General features: G+C 37.4%; 1 protein-coding gene across 24 annotated transcripts in view; it reads right to left on the bottom strand.

Moving 5' to 3' along the window:
- PARD3 (par-3 family cell polarity regulator) overlaps positions 1-13,746 on the bottom strand; it is a 438,795-nt gene that overhangs the window by 193,067 nt on the left and 231,982 nt on the right. For all 24 annotated transcript variants that reach the window (XM_071734825.1, XM_071734818.1, XM_071734834.1 and 21 more), the window contains 4 exons: positions 12,914-13,039; positions 11,500-11,882; positions 1,692-1,831; positions 42-170 (listed from right to left, as the gene is read on the bottom strand). In XM_071734825.1, coding sequence (XP_071590926.1) covers positions 42-170; positions 1,692-1,831; positions 11,500-11,882; positions 12,914-13,039 — 778 coding nt within the window. The remainder of the gene's footprint in view (positions 1-41; positions 171-1,691; positions 1,832-11,499; positions 11,883-12,913; positions 13,040-13,746) is intronic.

The following is a 13,746-nucleotide window of genomic DNA, read 5'->3' as shown; positions in this document are numbered from 1 at the left end:
AAACTCATCTAAATCTCTTAGCTGCTCTCTATTTTACGCACCAGTTCCCTTGGATGGAATGTTTCTTCCTGTCGGAAAATCAGAAGGCCCACAGTCCCTCCCATTTTAGTGCTTCGCAGCAAAGACACAACTTCTTCTTGAGTTTTGCCTGTTAAATCAACTCCATTTACCTGAGACAAAGAAAATATTAAAAATTGGTAAGACTCTATTGGAAAAACAAGAGAATTTTATACTGAAAGCTCAGGTGAACCATGTAGAGCAGTATTAAAAAAACTTCACTGCTTATTAGCTCAGTACAGCTTCTACTTAACAGAACTAATTAAACATGCATTCTTTACATATAAATACAAATAACAATCAAGTCAACAAGCAACATTTCCCTCCTTTTTAGCAGCAAAATTGTACTCTATTATACTGTAAAGCAAAGTAATCCCATCTACCAGTATTCTTTAAAAGAATTTCTGCATAGAAATCCTTTGGCAAAGTCAATGTGTGATCCAAAACCAGTCCTGTTTCCACATGCCTTGGTGCTACTCATGTTTCTAATCGATCCTGCACAACAAATTGTGCCAAAAATAGAAAATATTTTTTTACCCAAATAACTTTGAGGTAGTTACTCTTTATTTTGCCATCATTCAGAGGTCTAACCCCTTGGCCTTCTCATACCACTTAACAAGACAGAAAAGTATGGAATACATACAGGTAAATTTCTCACTGCGTGTGCTAACATGAATAAAGGGGAAGCCAGAGAAAGACAGGGAATACTCAGGCTGGCTTGCTCAGAAACGTACTGGAAATGCAAGACAAGTCAACAAATGACATTAAGCGTGGAAACTTGGTGCTCAGAAGTCAGTAAACCATCTTTTTCCTTCCTTCCTTTCATAAGAGCCCAGAGCTCACACAGTTGAGATGCCGTAACTGTCGCCTTAAATGCATCTCAGTCCCCTTCTAGCAAAATCATCTGGGTTACCTTGAATTACAGTAATTACAGCGAGCTCTTCTCCAGCAACAATTCAAGATGACTTTGCCAATTTTGCAGTAAAGTGAAGTTAGACCACTGAGAGGCAGTTACAGTCTCAGCTGCACCTCCAGTGTCATTTGGCTTAGGAACAGTAATGAAGATCTGTGGGTGGTAACATCTTATATCACTCAAGCGAGATTTGCAGCAAGATTTCTGCTGTGTGCCTCTGTAAGAGAAATTTAACTCCCTAGAGGACATCCTCCTTTTAGGGGGGAAGTGGCCTTGATTCTTTGTAGCAATAACCTCCTCTTATAGTGTCCCTTTCAGTTAATTCACTAAACCTTTTCAGAGTTATGTCTTCCATACTCAGCAACATCTTCAATAATTCCTGGTCTGTCACTCCATGCTGATTTAATGCCACCTATTACATAACAATCACTTTGCTTCAACCTGTTCCTAAACTGCAGTGCAAGACCACAACATTTTATTCACATAAGGACACATAAACTTGTGTTTTCAAATTGTCTGGGACCAGCTCTTAGAACAGTTAAGTACTGAAAATGCTCAGCTCTTGATCTGTTACCTAAAAAAAAACAAAGGAAGAAAGAAAAAGAGGAAAAACAAAACAAAACAAAACAGCAAAACAAAATAATACTAAGAGCCTTCGGAAGTGAATTGGTGCAGGGGTTCAAGCCAAAAAACAGACATACAACATGTAACACTTCATCACCTCAATTAATCGGTCTCCAGCTTTTAGTCTCCCATCCTGAATAGCTGCACCTCTTGGAAGGATGTTTTTCACATAAATTGGAGCTGAGCCACCAATTGGGACATCTCTTGAAGTAATGCTAAATCCCAAGCCTTCTGTACCTGCATAAAGAATTTAGAATATTACTTGCTAAAATGAACATTTTTATGTTGCATGTTATTTTTATCCAGTATCTATTCCTCACTGATACAATCCATGAAAATACATATATAGGATGTAAGAATTGCTTCATGGAAAAAAAAAATATATTGTATATAGGAACACTATAGCTGAAGCAGTGACTGTTGGCACAGGTGGCTCAGCAGGCCCTCCTTGCAACTTGCTGTTCTGGTGATTTCCAAGTCATTGCCATATTTCCAACTTTCTATTTCAGATGAGCTGAGTGACAAGGAATCCGAACAAAGCATATCTGATATCCTATTGCTGTCCTCCCCCTTGTCAATCTGGATCATGTCAACGTTTGTTTCACATTTGCAACTCTTTCAGCACTGTCAGTTTGGCAGCACTGCTGGACATGGGGACTCTCTGAGGATCTGCCCAGTGCAGAGCCTTTGAAACTCTGCATTGAAACTCATCCTTCCTCACTCCCTATCCCCCAACATTGCTATCAAGACTATTCAGGACACTTGGAGAAATGAAATGGAGACAGCCAGTCACTGGAGACCATCCCTGACAGTGTCACCATCTGCATTTGAAACATCTCAGAGGCTGTCACGATATGTCCACAGTTCAAGCTCACTAGCTAGGCATACACAGCTCAGCCTACATTAATTCTGACCTACCAAGGAAAGTAGCAAATATGACTCAACAAATCAATTATGGTCTCTAAAAGTTACACAACATATCCCTTTGCATAAAAATCACAGAAATATAAATTTTATACAGCAGTTCTCAGCTATGAGTCTTGGGAAGACAAGTAACTAAAGAACCATTTGAGGTTTGGATTGGGTTTGTACAGCAGGGGAGCTACAGGGAGTGGTTTCTGTGAGAAACTGCTAGAAGCTTCCCCCATGTCTGACTGAACCCATGCCAGGCAGCCCCAAGATGGACTTGCTGCTGTTCAAGTCCAAGCCCAGGTGGTAGCACCTCTGGAATAACACTTTTGAGAAGAGGAAAAAGGAACCTTTGCAACTGCAGCTAGAGAGAGAATATGTGAAATAACTGAAGACACTAAACGTTAGTGAAGTAGTAGGGGGAGAAGGTGCTCCAGGCTCCAAAGAATACCCTGCAGCTTGTGGTAAAGACCATGGTGAGGGAGGCTGTCCCCCCTACAGCCCATGGACGTCCATGGTGGAGCAGATATCCACCTGCAGCCCATGAAGAACCCCATGCCAAGGCAGGTGGATGTGCCCAAAGGAGGCTGTGAGCCCCTGGGAAGCCTGTGCTGGAGCAGGCTCCTGGCAGGTCTCATGTTGGAGCAGTCTGTTCCTGAAGGACTGCACCTTGTGCACAGCAGCAGTTTGCAAAGAATTGCAGCCCTTGAGATGGACTCATGTAGGAGAAGGATGTGGAGAACTGTCTGTAACGGGAGGGACATGCCCACGCTGAAGCAGTGGAAGAGTGTGAGGGTGAAGGAGCAGCGGAGATGATACATAATGTGCTGGCCACAACCCCCATTCCTTGTGCCCCTGTGCCACTGGGTGGGAGAAGGTAGAGAAATCAGGAATAAAGACAAGTCCAGGAAGAAGAGAGGGGTGGGAGGAGGATCTTCTAAGATTCAGTTTTATTTCCCATTACCCTATTCTGATTTGATAGACAATATATTCCTCAAGTTGTCTGTTTTTTACCAGTGACAGCAATTGTTGAATGATCTCCGTGATCTCTCAACCCACAAGCTTTTAATTATATTTTCTCTCCGCAGTCCAGCTGAGGAGGGGAGTCATAGAGCAGCTTTGGTGGGTACCTGGTATGAACCCATTGCAGAGTTAAAGCCTGGATTAATATCTGTCTTACTTTTCCCCATGTTCACGTGCTATGTCTACTTTTTTACTGAGGAGCTAGATATTCACATGTGAAAAGGAAGGACAATTCCAACATAGTCAACATGTCTGAATACAGATTTCCAAAATCTGCATAATTACATTTGATTAAAATATAGTACAATATATCTTACTATCAAGATAATAGTCATCCTAAGAAGTAAATTGCCACAGGTGAGAGGGCTGGGAGTGACATAACCTTTAAAACTTTTAATCTCAAAAATATTTAAGTCGTCATGTCTGAACAGTAAGTGCATGAAGCTTATGTTGTTCAGGAAATTTGGATCAATTCCCTAGGATAACTATCCTGAGACAATCTTCTCTTCTTCTGTAGCATTCAAGATAGCTGAAAAACTGACATTTGAATTTGAAAGTCTTCATCCACTTTGAGGGAGATTTAAAATTTATCAGTGCTATTACAAAGAGATGAAAAAATTATTACATCTCATAGCATCCATATTTTACGTTGGAGACCTCACAATTTTTATGAAGCTTCAGACATTCATAGATCTCTTTAAACTCCTTGCAACATGTGAATATGATTTGTACGGGTTTTTCTAAGTCACATCTCAGCTTTTTATGGAATTATTTTAAGAATCTGTGTTGAATGTTGCTCTTTGAGTTCAAGTTTTGCCTGCTAAAATTTCTGAAGTATTATCAGGACATGACTGCACACCCAGGCCAATATTTCATTATTAATAAGCTTAATCCCCATAGCCTGGTAATGTCATCATTACAGATGTCTGGTTCACATACTCCACTTCAAACCACCTTGGAAAAAAACAGAGGTTGAAATGTTCACATTACAAATATAAATTTGGGCTTAGGAATTTTCTGCTGTGAAATCTCCAGCAAGCCTTTACCAAAGCCATCAGAAAGCCAAAGATCCACTCTCAGTCCAGATATGAGCATAAGAAAATTTTAATTATTTGTTTCAGCAAAAAGAAGGTGCCTCAGCCAGGTTACGTTTTTTTCTATGCTGCTTTGTACATCTTTTCATGAGGCAGCTTATGGATGGCATTTTCCTTTTACGTTTTCTTTCTTTACTATTTCTGCACTATATCTGCCCTTGGAAGCATAACACCTGTGCTTATTATATATAAACTACAAGTACACAATACTGGAAAAAATCCAATGGATACATTTGATCAAGGACAAGAATAAATATGACTTCTGTAATTGTCTTTATTATCATTTTTTTTCTTCTTTCACACATACATGATTTAGTTCGCTCTCCTTCATCTATTTCAGTTCTCCTGATGATAGAAATGCATATAAGATCTTAATGTATCCTCCTGCTGCTAAAATGTTTTCAATTCTTATGGTATAAAACTGCATATAATAATGAAGGAACTCTGCAAACATACTGTGGGCTGCTCTAATAGAGAAACTGTAGAAAATGGACACACATATATGGGCAGAACCAGAACAGAAGTAGAAAACAGAAGGAATTTCTATCTTTTTGAAATCACAGGAGTCATCCTACACAAAGTTAGGACCTTTAGTTTGCAAGGTTTACTATTTGAGCCATGTGCAGCCTAATCTCTCATGGATTTTAAAGAAGGGCAAAAAAATCTTCTTCTATAGCTTAGCTGTCATTTCTGACAATGATCAAATTACACCAAGTGATAATAACATTAAAAATTACCCACTGATTTGTGTAATTCAAATTCTTAGGCTGCTTTGATAAATCACCAGCTCCCTTGACAAGTTAGAACTTCCCTTTTCTCTTGAATGTGGCATTAAATATACCTTCCTAAGGTTACATTGCTCTCAAGAGCTCCATCCAGTTTGGAAATCAGTTTTAGGTTAATAAAATGGGCAGTTACAATAGTAAAAGAACTATGTTGCATAAACAGTAGATTTGATGCCTCACTGATGTTTTGAATGATAAAGTTCTAGTAGTGTTAAGGCAGGCCAGAGATGGGGAAACACAACTTTCATGTAATTTATTAAATATATCTTCAAAATTAACATTTTCATTATTTGGAATCAGCCTGATCGTAAACTGACAGAATGTTAAAAAAAATCTATTAAATCTTACTAGAGGTGCCTAGATTTTGTTATCTCCCAGTGAAGAAATATTTAATTTTTCACTAATTCTAGGATTATCTCCATAACGTGGAAACATAGAGCCTGGCAAAACACTTCTACCTTCCTAAGGCTTTTCTGCATTAAAAATTAAAAATTGTTCACTCCTCATCCTGTGCCAACTGCAGGTCTGAATTCTCAGCAGCAAAATGTGCTGCTGAGTAGCAACACTACCAGAACACAAGACAAAAGCAAGCATCGCCTCTGCACTGCTACCAGTACTTTCATGTCCTTCTTAAAAGGACATTATTTCTGAGACCAAATAAATAACATCTGAAGGACCTACACTGTCAGCTTCTTATGATACCTCTCTTAAAATTCTCTTGTTTTTCAGGACTACAAGCAGAGCTAGAAGTGAATCATGCTCTTCTTTTTCCCCAATTTCCCCTTTTTTCCCTAATTTAATAAAATGCAGCTGAGTTCTCTGGTACTTCAGTACAGATCTCCCTAAATTTAAATAAAAATAAAAATAATAATTTTAAAAAAATCTTACATCTAAAACAATGGGAAATGTTTGACAACCAGACAACTGGGCACCACATTTGTCAGTACTTATGGAAGATAGCAGAGAACTTTTCAGAACAACCTAAATATGGAAAATCCATGTGGGTGAACAGCTCTCAGACAGAAAAAAGCATTGTTAAGGAAAAGTGCAGATTCTTCACGAAAGACAAAGAACAAGCTTTTCCCTTCCTAAAATGACAAGGGAGCTTGCCTACACATAAACCTGTTTATGACACAAAAATTAGAAAATAAATCATTGCCATTTAATGAAAGCATCAGATTATAAAATGATCCAGAGCAAGGTGAGAGATAACATTACAATAAAACTAAGCAGAAGGGACAAACACTCTCTGACATTAATCACAACAAAAGCTCTCCTCCCAAGCATTTCAAGTTTCTGCTTTTTCAATATACTCTTTCTTGAGATCCATGTACAGATGGATGATTGCTGAAATAATTGTCCTGTTTCATGCTTGGGAGTAGTTTTTATGAAGGATTTGACCTAATGCAAGAGCTGAACTGCCAATATAATCTCCTTATTGTCAGTCTTCACTAAATTAACCAATGTTTTATTAGATACTTCCTGAAAAGTACTTTTACTGCTCATAGTTTAAGCCCCATGTTTTCATAACTCGTATGTGTAGACAGCATAGCTGAACATGCAAATGACTGCTTAGAAGGGTGGCTGCTCAGCTGTCTACAAAATTTCTGCAGCAACAAGCCCAATAAAGACAAATTAATTGCATGCCCATTTTTATTTATTTGAGTGATCTGGACCTTTTTTCCTCCAGGCACAACTCAGACCTCTCAAGAAGATCTTTGATCAGCCTAATAGAAACATTCTTCCCTTTTTACTACAGCATGATGATAAATAGTGCTCAAAAGTGTTTTTGAAAAACAGAAATACAAAACTTAATGCAGTTTACATTTCTTCAGTTGTTAATGATGCCCCAAATTATCGGCTTCACTTCTCAATCTACTTTCTCAAGGTCGTTTAAATAATTTAGGAATCTCCATGCTTCATTTCAAAAGAGATAAACACCCCCACTGCATCTGAACTGATATTCTAAAATCAGTCTAAAGGAACATATCACTTCAAAACAAATTTTAAATAAAAACTTAAAACATCAGTTCAAAGTCTGGCTCAAGAAACTGTGGTAAAACAGGGGAGTATGATGAAAAAGGGCATGTAAATCTATACATTCCAGACAGATGATGCAGGATATCTTACGGACAAGGTCAGGGTCCTGTCTTGTACACTCTGCTAGATAAAACAAGTAACTGTCCCTCTATGTGCTTTACTCCTTAGGAAATACAATGTAATTTTAAATGAGCATACTCCCAAACTATCCATAGTATCTTATTTGCCTAATGACTTCTCAAAGAAAGTAACTTGGGTGCAGCAGGGCTGAGTTTCAGGAAGCTGTAGCATTGAACACCCAGTCACCTGGTGAGACCTGCAGTGTTAAAACTCAGCTCTGTAAGACGAAGCATTATTAACCACAGAAAAGCCAACAAGCAAAACAGGAATCCAACAAGAAACTCTGAAGCTCAACACATCTGATAATCCTCCTCACCAAAACTCAAACATTTTTCTCTGTTGCACTGCACAAAAGGGCCTCCATCCTCTCAGGACTCGGTATCTCCTAGGACACAGCTGCTATACTCTCTCTGATGGACTTGATGATTCCTACAGCTTTCCTGCTGCAAGGCATCCTGCAGTTGTGTCGTTCTGCACTAATTTGCAAAAGTGAAATTTTCTCTGGGACAAAGAGAAAAAGAGATCACAATTCCCATGGCCAGTAGTTAAGTCACTCTCTGGAAGTAGTGAGATGTGGACTGAAGTCCTTACACACTCAGTACCTTAGTAAAAAAAAATTAACTAATGCAAAACATTTGGTGGAACTAGGACCAACTTAAAAAACAGAGCTCAGTTTTGACATTTTACCTCAAAAATTATATGCTTAATTTAGCCAGACAAATTTGTTTCTACAGATAGAAATTATCTGATGTAGTAATTATACTTCAGGGCAATCAAACAAAATGAAGATAGCTAACCAGTGGAGTACTTTAGGCTTGTCCTAGTACAGTGGTGTCAAACTCAGTATATATGGAACCTGAATAACAAAATATCCACTTGAAAAGCAGTCTTTTGAATGCTTTAGCCAGCATCCAGCTAACTGCTGTGAGTTACTCAGTATTCAGAGACTAAGCCCTGGAATCATTTGTTGTATAACTCTTTACTTATTATTTATAAGTGCTGGATAAAATTTCTCTCAGTTGCATTGGCTTGAACCTTTGCAGTGAAAAAAAAAGTGCTCTGGAATTGTTCTGGTGTATATGAAGTCAAAATCTGTCCTACAACTCTGGGTGTTACATCAGTGGTCTTATTTTTTCTATATATTAGTTGTAAATAACTACTTTATTTATCTCTACTTTACTATATCAGCTTACACCAAAATACATCTAAACATAGGCTTATAGTCATGTCTTAATTTGTGTGAGCTATTAAGCTAGACTGTTGTACAGCCTTAATGGCATTAGGATATCAGCAATAACCCTTACATCTATATGCTAAAAGTTCAGGCCCTGACCTTTAAGGAAAGATAAACAGATATCCATTTTCATTTAGAAAAGCCAACAAACAATCTGCACTGACTAAAACATATGACTGACCTTCTCTTCTGACTTTATTAAACAGCTAAATCCTATGAAAGTTCAGGTTATTTTAAAATGCCAAAACAGCAATAAATATTAAGAAATCATAATTACAGAAGCAGAAACCCAAGCAGGATTATCTTACCATGCAACATGTGGAAACACAGCTGTAATGAAGAATGTTTGTCTGTTTTGAAAAAGAGTCAATTCTCATACACTACATCATTAACCAGAATGTACAGGTTAAATTGAAAGTGAATTTCAAGATGAAGCCTTACATGATTGTATTCCTTAATGCATCCCACAAGGAGTTTTTAATCTAATGATGGTAATTGGTGAAATAACTGCTATTAGCTACAAAGAAGGCACTTCTGCTAAATATCTATAATGCATGCATTATTACAACATCCTTCATTAGAAATAATCAAAGACAATCAACATCTCTACTGCACTCATATTTATAACAAACAACTTGTGGGCATCCTGAAGTGTTTCGCTTCATTTGTTGCTCCACATGTATGTTCTCAGAGTGATCAAACAAAAGACAAAATGGGAGAACATGCCTCTTTCTACAGTGGATATTAACAAATGAAAGACAGTGATGACAAAAAGGTATTCTTCCTTAAACACAATTTTTTTTGTTAAAACATCACCATGCATAAAACACAGTGCACTAAATAGTTTCTGCCTGTTTTCAATCTGAGCTTGGTGCCATTTGTTCATAAGTACCATTCTCACATAAGCAAACCAGTAGGAAAAAAAATCTCTAAACTTCTGAAATATATACTAGACACAGATGTCAAACAATTTACTAGCATAGGAGCTATCAAACTTATCTGGTGCTTAAGTACCTTATAGATCACTTTCCATCAACAGGTAGCCTGCATCTCCCTCACTCCAAAACAATGAAACACATCAGTGCCAAAAAGGCTAAATTACATTATAGAAGTGGGAAGAGTATTCATGAGGTGGTATCCAGTGCAAGATGACCAAAATGTAATTTCACATCACAGTCAAAAAATCCATAACACATCAAAATTATATTCTAAAATCTTAAGAGCAGCTATAATTTCACTTTTTTTTTTTTTTTTTTCATGCAAAAATACTATGTTCCAGCATTTTATTTCCATTTGTTGGTACTTTTAAACTTCCACTCAAGGCTAGGAAGTGTTTTATGTAAGGTCGAGGTGAAATTTCTATAGACTACTACAAACATAAGAAAATAGGTAAAAGCCACTGTAGTGACTGAGAGCATATTTATAAGCACAGTGATTCCTTACTCCGACAATAACAATAAGTTTCTCCAAGCAGACTGAGCTAAGCTGATGGCCTTAAGAATTTTTTGAAGGAGCATCAACAACAGAAGCAAACTGTCAACTCAACCTTATGTCATCCAAGTTTGTAGAGCTTAAAATTCAGCAACCAGAAAGAAACAATCTGGTGGTTCATGTGAAGTTCATAGAAAAAAAAAGCATAGTGATAATGTGACAAGTAGCCTGGTACCAGCATAACTGTATTCTATACCATTCCAGGTATTTTCTTCAACACTTTTTGATTAAAAGGTTGATTAATTAATAAAATTATTAACACTGAGCACATACAATAACCTAAAGGGAACATACTTTTAGTTCAGAGTATACTGTTAGGTGGGTAAACTTTTTGCTATGTAATGTAAATGTTATTCTTGCTGATAGAGATCAAAGTGTATCTAACTTTAAACTTGCTCATTTTAATAACATAAAGTTTACACCATGTATAATTCTATAAACATTACTTCCTAAGAGCTAAGAAATACTTGCATCTCAATGGGATTTTATTATACTGCAGACTATCTGTTAACTAGATGTTAACTACACAAACACAGCAAATTTTCTCACTTAGGACATTCAATACATCATAAAAATTCCAGATATGTATCAATCCATCTATATGTGCACAAATAACACAGATGTTGAGATAAGCATGCACTGCTTTCTGCTCTGCCCCTAAATAGTCTCTTACCCCTCTTCAAATTGCATTAGCATAAGGGCCAAGATATCACATTACATCTCTACCATTCAAAGAAAGACTTTCACATCCCAGTGGAATAAAGAAAAGCTTTAGGTGGAAATCAGAAAATCCAATTTACCAATGGGATCCAGCACACTGTTAAAATCTAACAGCAAAACCACACTTATTGTAAAGTACAGAATCTGGTCCACTTTAGCTTATTTGTTTATATTAAATAGTTCACCGGTCCCTCAGTTTGGGCCAGCAGAATGTGTAGCATTTACTGCACTTCTCTATAAGTTGAGTGACAGAAAATAATGAAGTGCTCTTCAAAACAGCCTTTTGCAAACATGCTGCAAGCACTGAATTCACAGCTGGACTCCTGGGCATAGTATTAGGGACAACTCAGCCCCTTGGCTTCCAAAATCAATCCATCACACTCCCCATGCTTCTGCAAGCTGTCCTGCCGAATACAACGGCACTGGACACACATGCATACTCTATACACACATACTTCATTCTAGATGTGGAGAGCACTAGTGCCTTACCTTTTCTCAGCTGTATACTGAGCCTCTTCCCTATCTTTTTGGTGTTATACCCACTGTTTGCAGTGGTACTGAGAACTTTCTGAGGTGATGGCACCAGGCCTGAGGGTGGTTTCCCTGATGAATTCACACTATGAGGTAGCTGTGAGTAGGAGTCTGTCTGATCGGACTGGTTACCCGCTCGAGATATCCTTTGTAAGGTGTGAAGTCCAGAATTGTTAATACTTTTGCCGTCAGCATACTGGGAATCAGGGCTGAACCGGCTGGAATAGTACATGTTCTTCTCACTTTGGGACAACTGTTCATACTGCTCTTTATTTGCCGCAGGGACAACGTGGAACCAAATGAACGGCGTACGCATGGCTTGGCGAAACATATGCTGTGCTCTAGGTTTCAAAATGAATGGAAAATTAGCAAATTAGGACTGGCAGACTACAAGACATTATAAGCATAATTACTAATGTTAATTAAGCAACATGAGCTGACAGACACATTGCACTCAAGCATAAACCATAAAGCTCGAATCTGTTCACTTTTCTACTCTGGTCTGCTTTTTGCTAAAGTTTATTTCTTTCGGGCAAAGCAATGGTTAAATATGCTTAAAAACTAACATACCAAATCATGGAGTCAGAAAAGCAAAAATTTCAACCACAGTCTTGAAATTAAGAGAGTTCTATGGCAGGACTTCAGTGTCCTTTTTCTTTCAACCTTGATAATTGCAATAACTGTGATAACAGTAATCACAGTGACAACAGATTATCAGAATGAAAATTACACTTTATACAAACACTATGTATTTCCATAATTTGCTGACAGAATATGCGGTCCTGCTGCTGCAATTAGTCTAGATTACACTTTATGTTTTGTAGTTTAGAAGTCCTTCAGAATACAACATTAAGAAATAGGAAAAAAATGCTTAATCTTGCCCATGCGGACACTGGGTTCTAGATCATAACACAAAGTCCACAAAGTCAACAAATCTCTTCACAGATCACAAACTGTGATTCAGAACAGCAGAATAAGCAAGAGACAAGCTGTTTACAACCATATGGAACAGGGTCTTATTCCAATACAGGTCAGAGTCTAAGAAATAAAAAACATATTTCACATGAATATTTAGTACAGGGCAAATAGAATAAATTATATAGCCCTCAACATGTTGGGGTTTTCAGAACAACATTATATAATCTTTGAAATCACTCATTTTCTGCACTCCTCTTTTCTGCTTTCTCTCAATCTTTGTGTAACATTTAAAGAAGTCTTTCTGATTCACCCTTTTGGGATTCTACCAAATCCAGGCAGCCACTGAGAAGATATTTATGATCTCTCAAACTTCTCCAGGAATTTTCTGCCTTTCACTCAAACCACTGTATTAAAGACTAAATAATGCAATGTAATATGAGGCAGGTACACTTACTGTTCAAATCTCCTGTTCCGAAGGTCTCCGTCATTAATTCTGACAATACAGTCATTTTCACGAAAAAGGTTTTCTTGTTCAGCTTTTCCACCCTTCTCCAAACGCTTTACCAGCAGCCCCAGGGTTCTGGAAGATTAAGATTACAAATTATTACAGTTCAATTTTCATCATGGAAAATCCTACTGATTAAAAATTTTACCATAATCACTACAAAAAGTAAATTTTAAAACATCTTTACCTTGACATAGGATACTATTCATAAGCATTACTTGAATTAACATCCTTTACATCCTTTAACATGAAACAAAAAGCCTAGGTGAATTAAGCATGTCACTTAAAAGTAAGAACGAACAAGCAGCGTGATGATAGCACATCCATTCTTGCAAAAGGGCTACAGTTCTGAGCAGCATAAGCTAAAAGAAGCACCACACATCTGACAGCCAGTACCTTTTCTGATAGTTAACTGAAGCTGAACCAGTTTAACTTAAAATTTTAATTTCTGAATTAGCAGAGAATGCCACAGCCACCACTACTGCTTTTGTTTAAAAACATGGGGTCATCTCATGGAATAAGCAGCCTATAATGAAGGGATAGATGGAGGAATCAGGAACTTCATGCAAACCAAGTGATTTTAGTTTAAAATTTAACTTTCTATTAATAAACAGCAAAAAGGAAATGAAAAATCTAAATTCCATTTTTAATTTAGCATATTATCTTACATCAATTAGTTCAGTAATGCCTGAAGATAACTATCATTTAGTTGCATCTGTGCAACGAACTGGTCATCTCTGTCTAGTGCTTACCCCTATTGTCATCTTAGGGACAACCTTAGA

This window comes from Heliangelus exortis, chromosome 2 (assembly GCF_036169615.1).
Source record: "Heliangelus exortis chromosome 2, bHelExo1.hap1, whole genome shotgun sequence".
Lineage (NCBI taxonomy): Eukaryota > Metazoa > Chordata > Aves > Apodiformes > Trochilidae > Heliangelus > Heliangelus exortis.
Note: the sequence above shows the minus strand (reverse complement) of the source record. Positions and strands in the feature narration are given on the sequence as shown.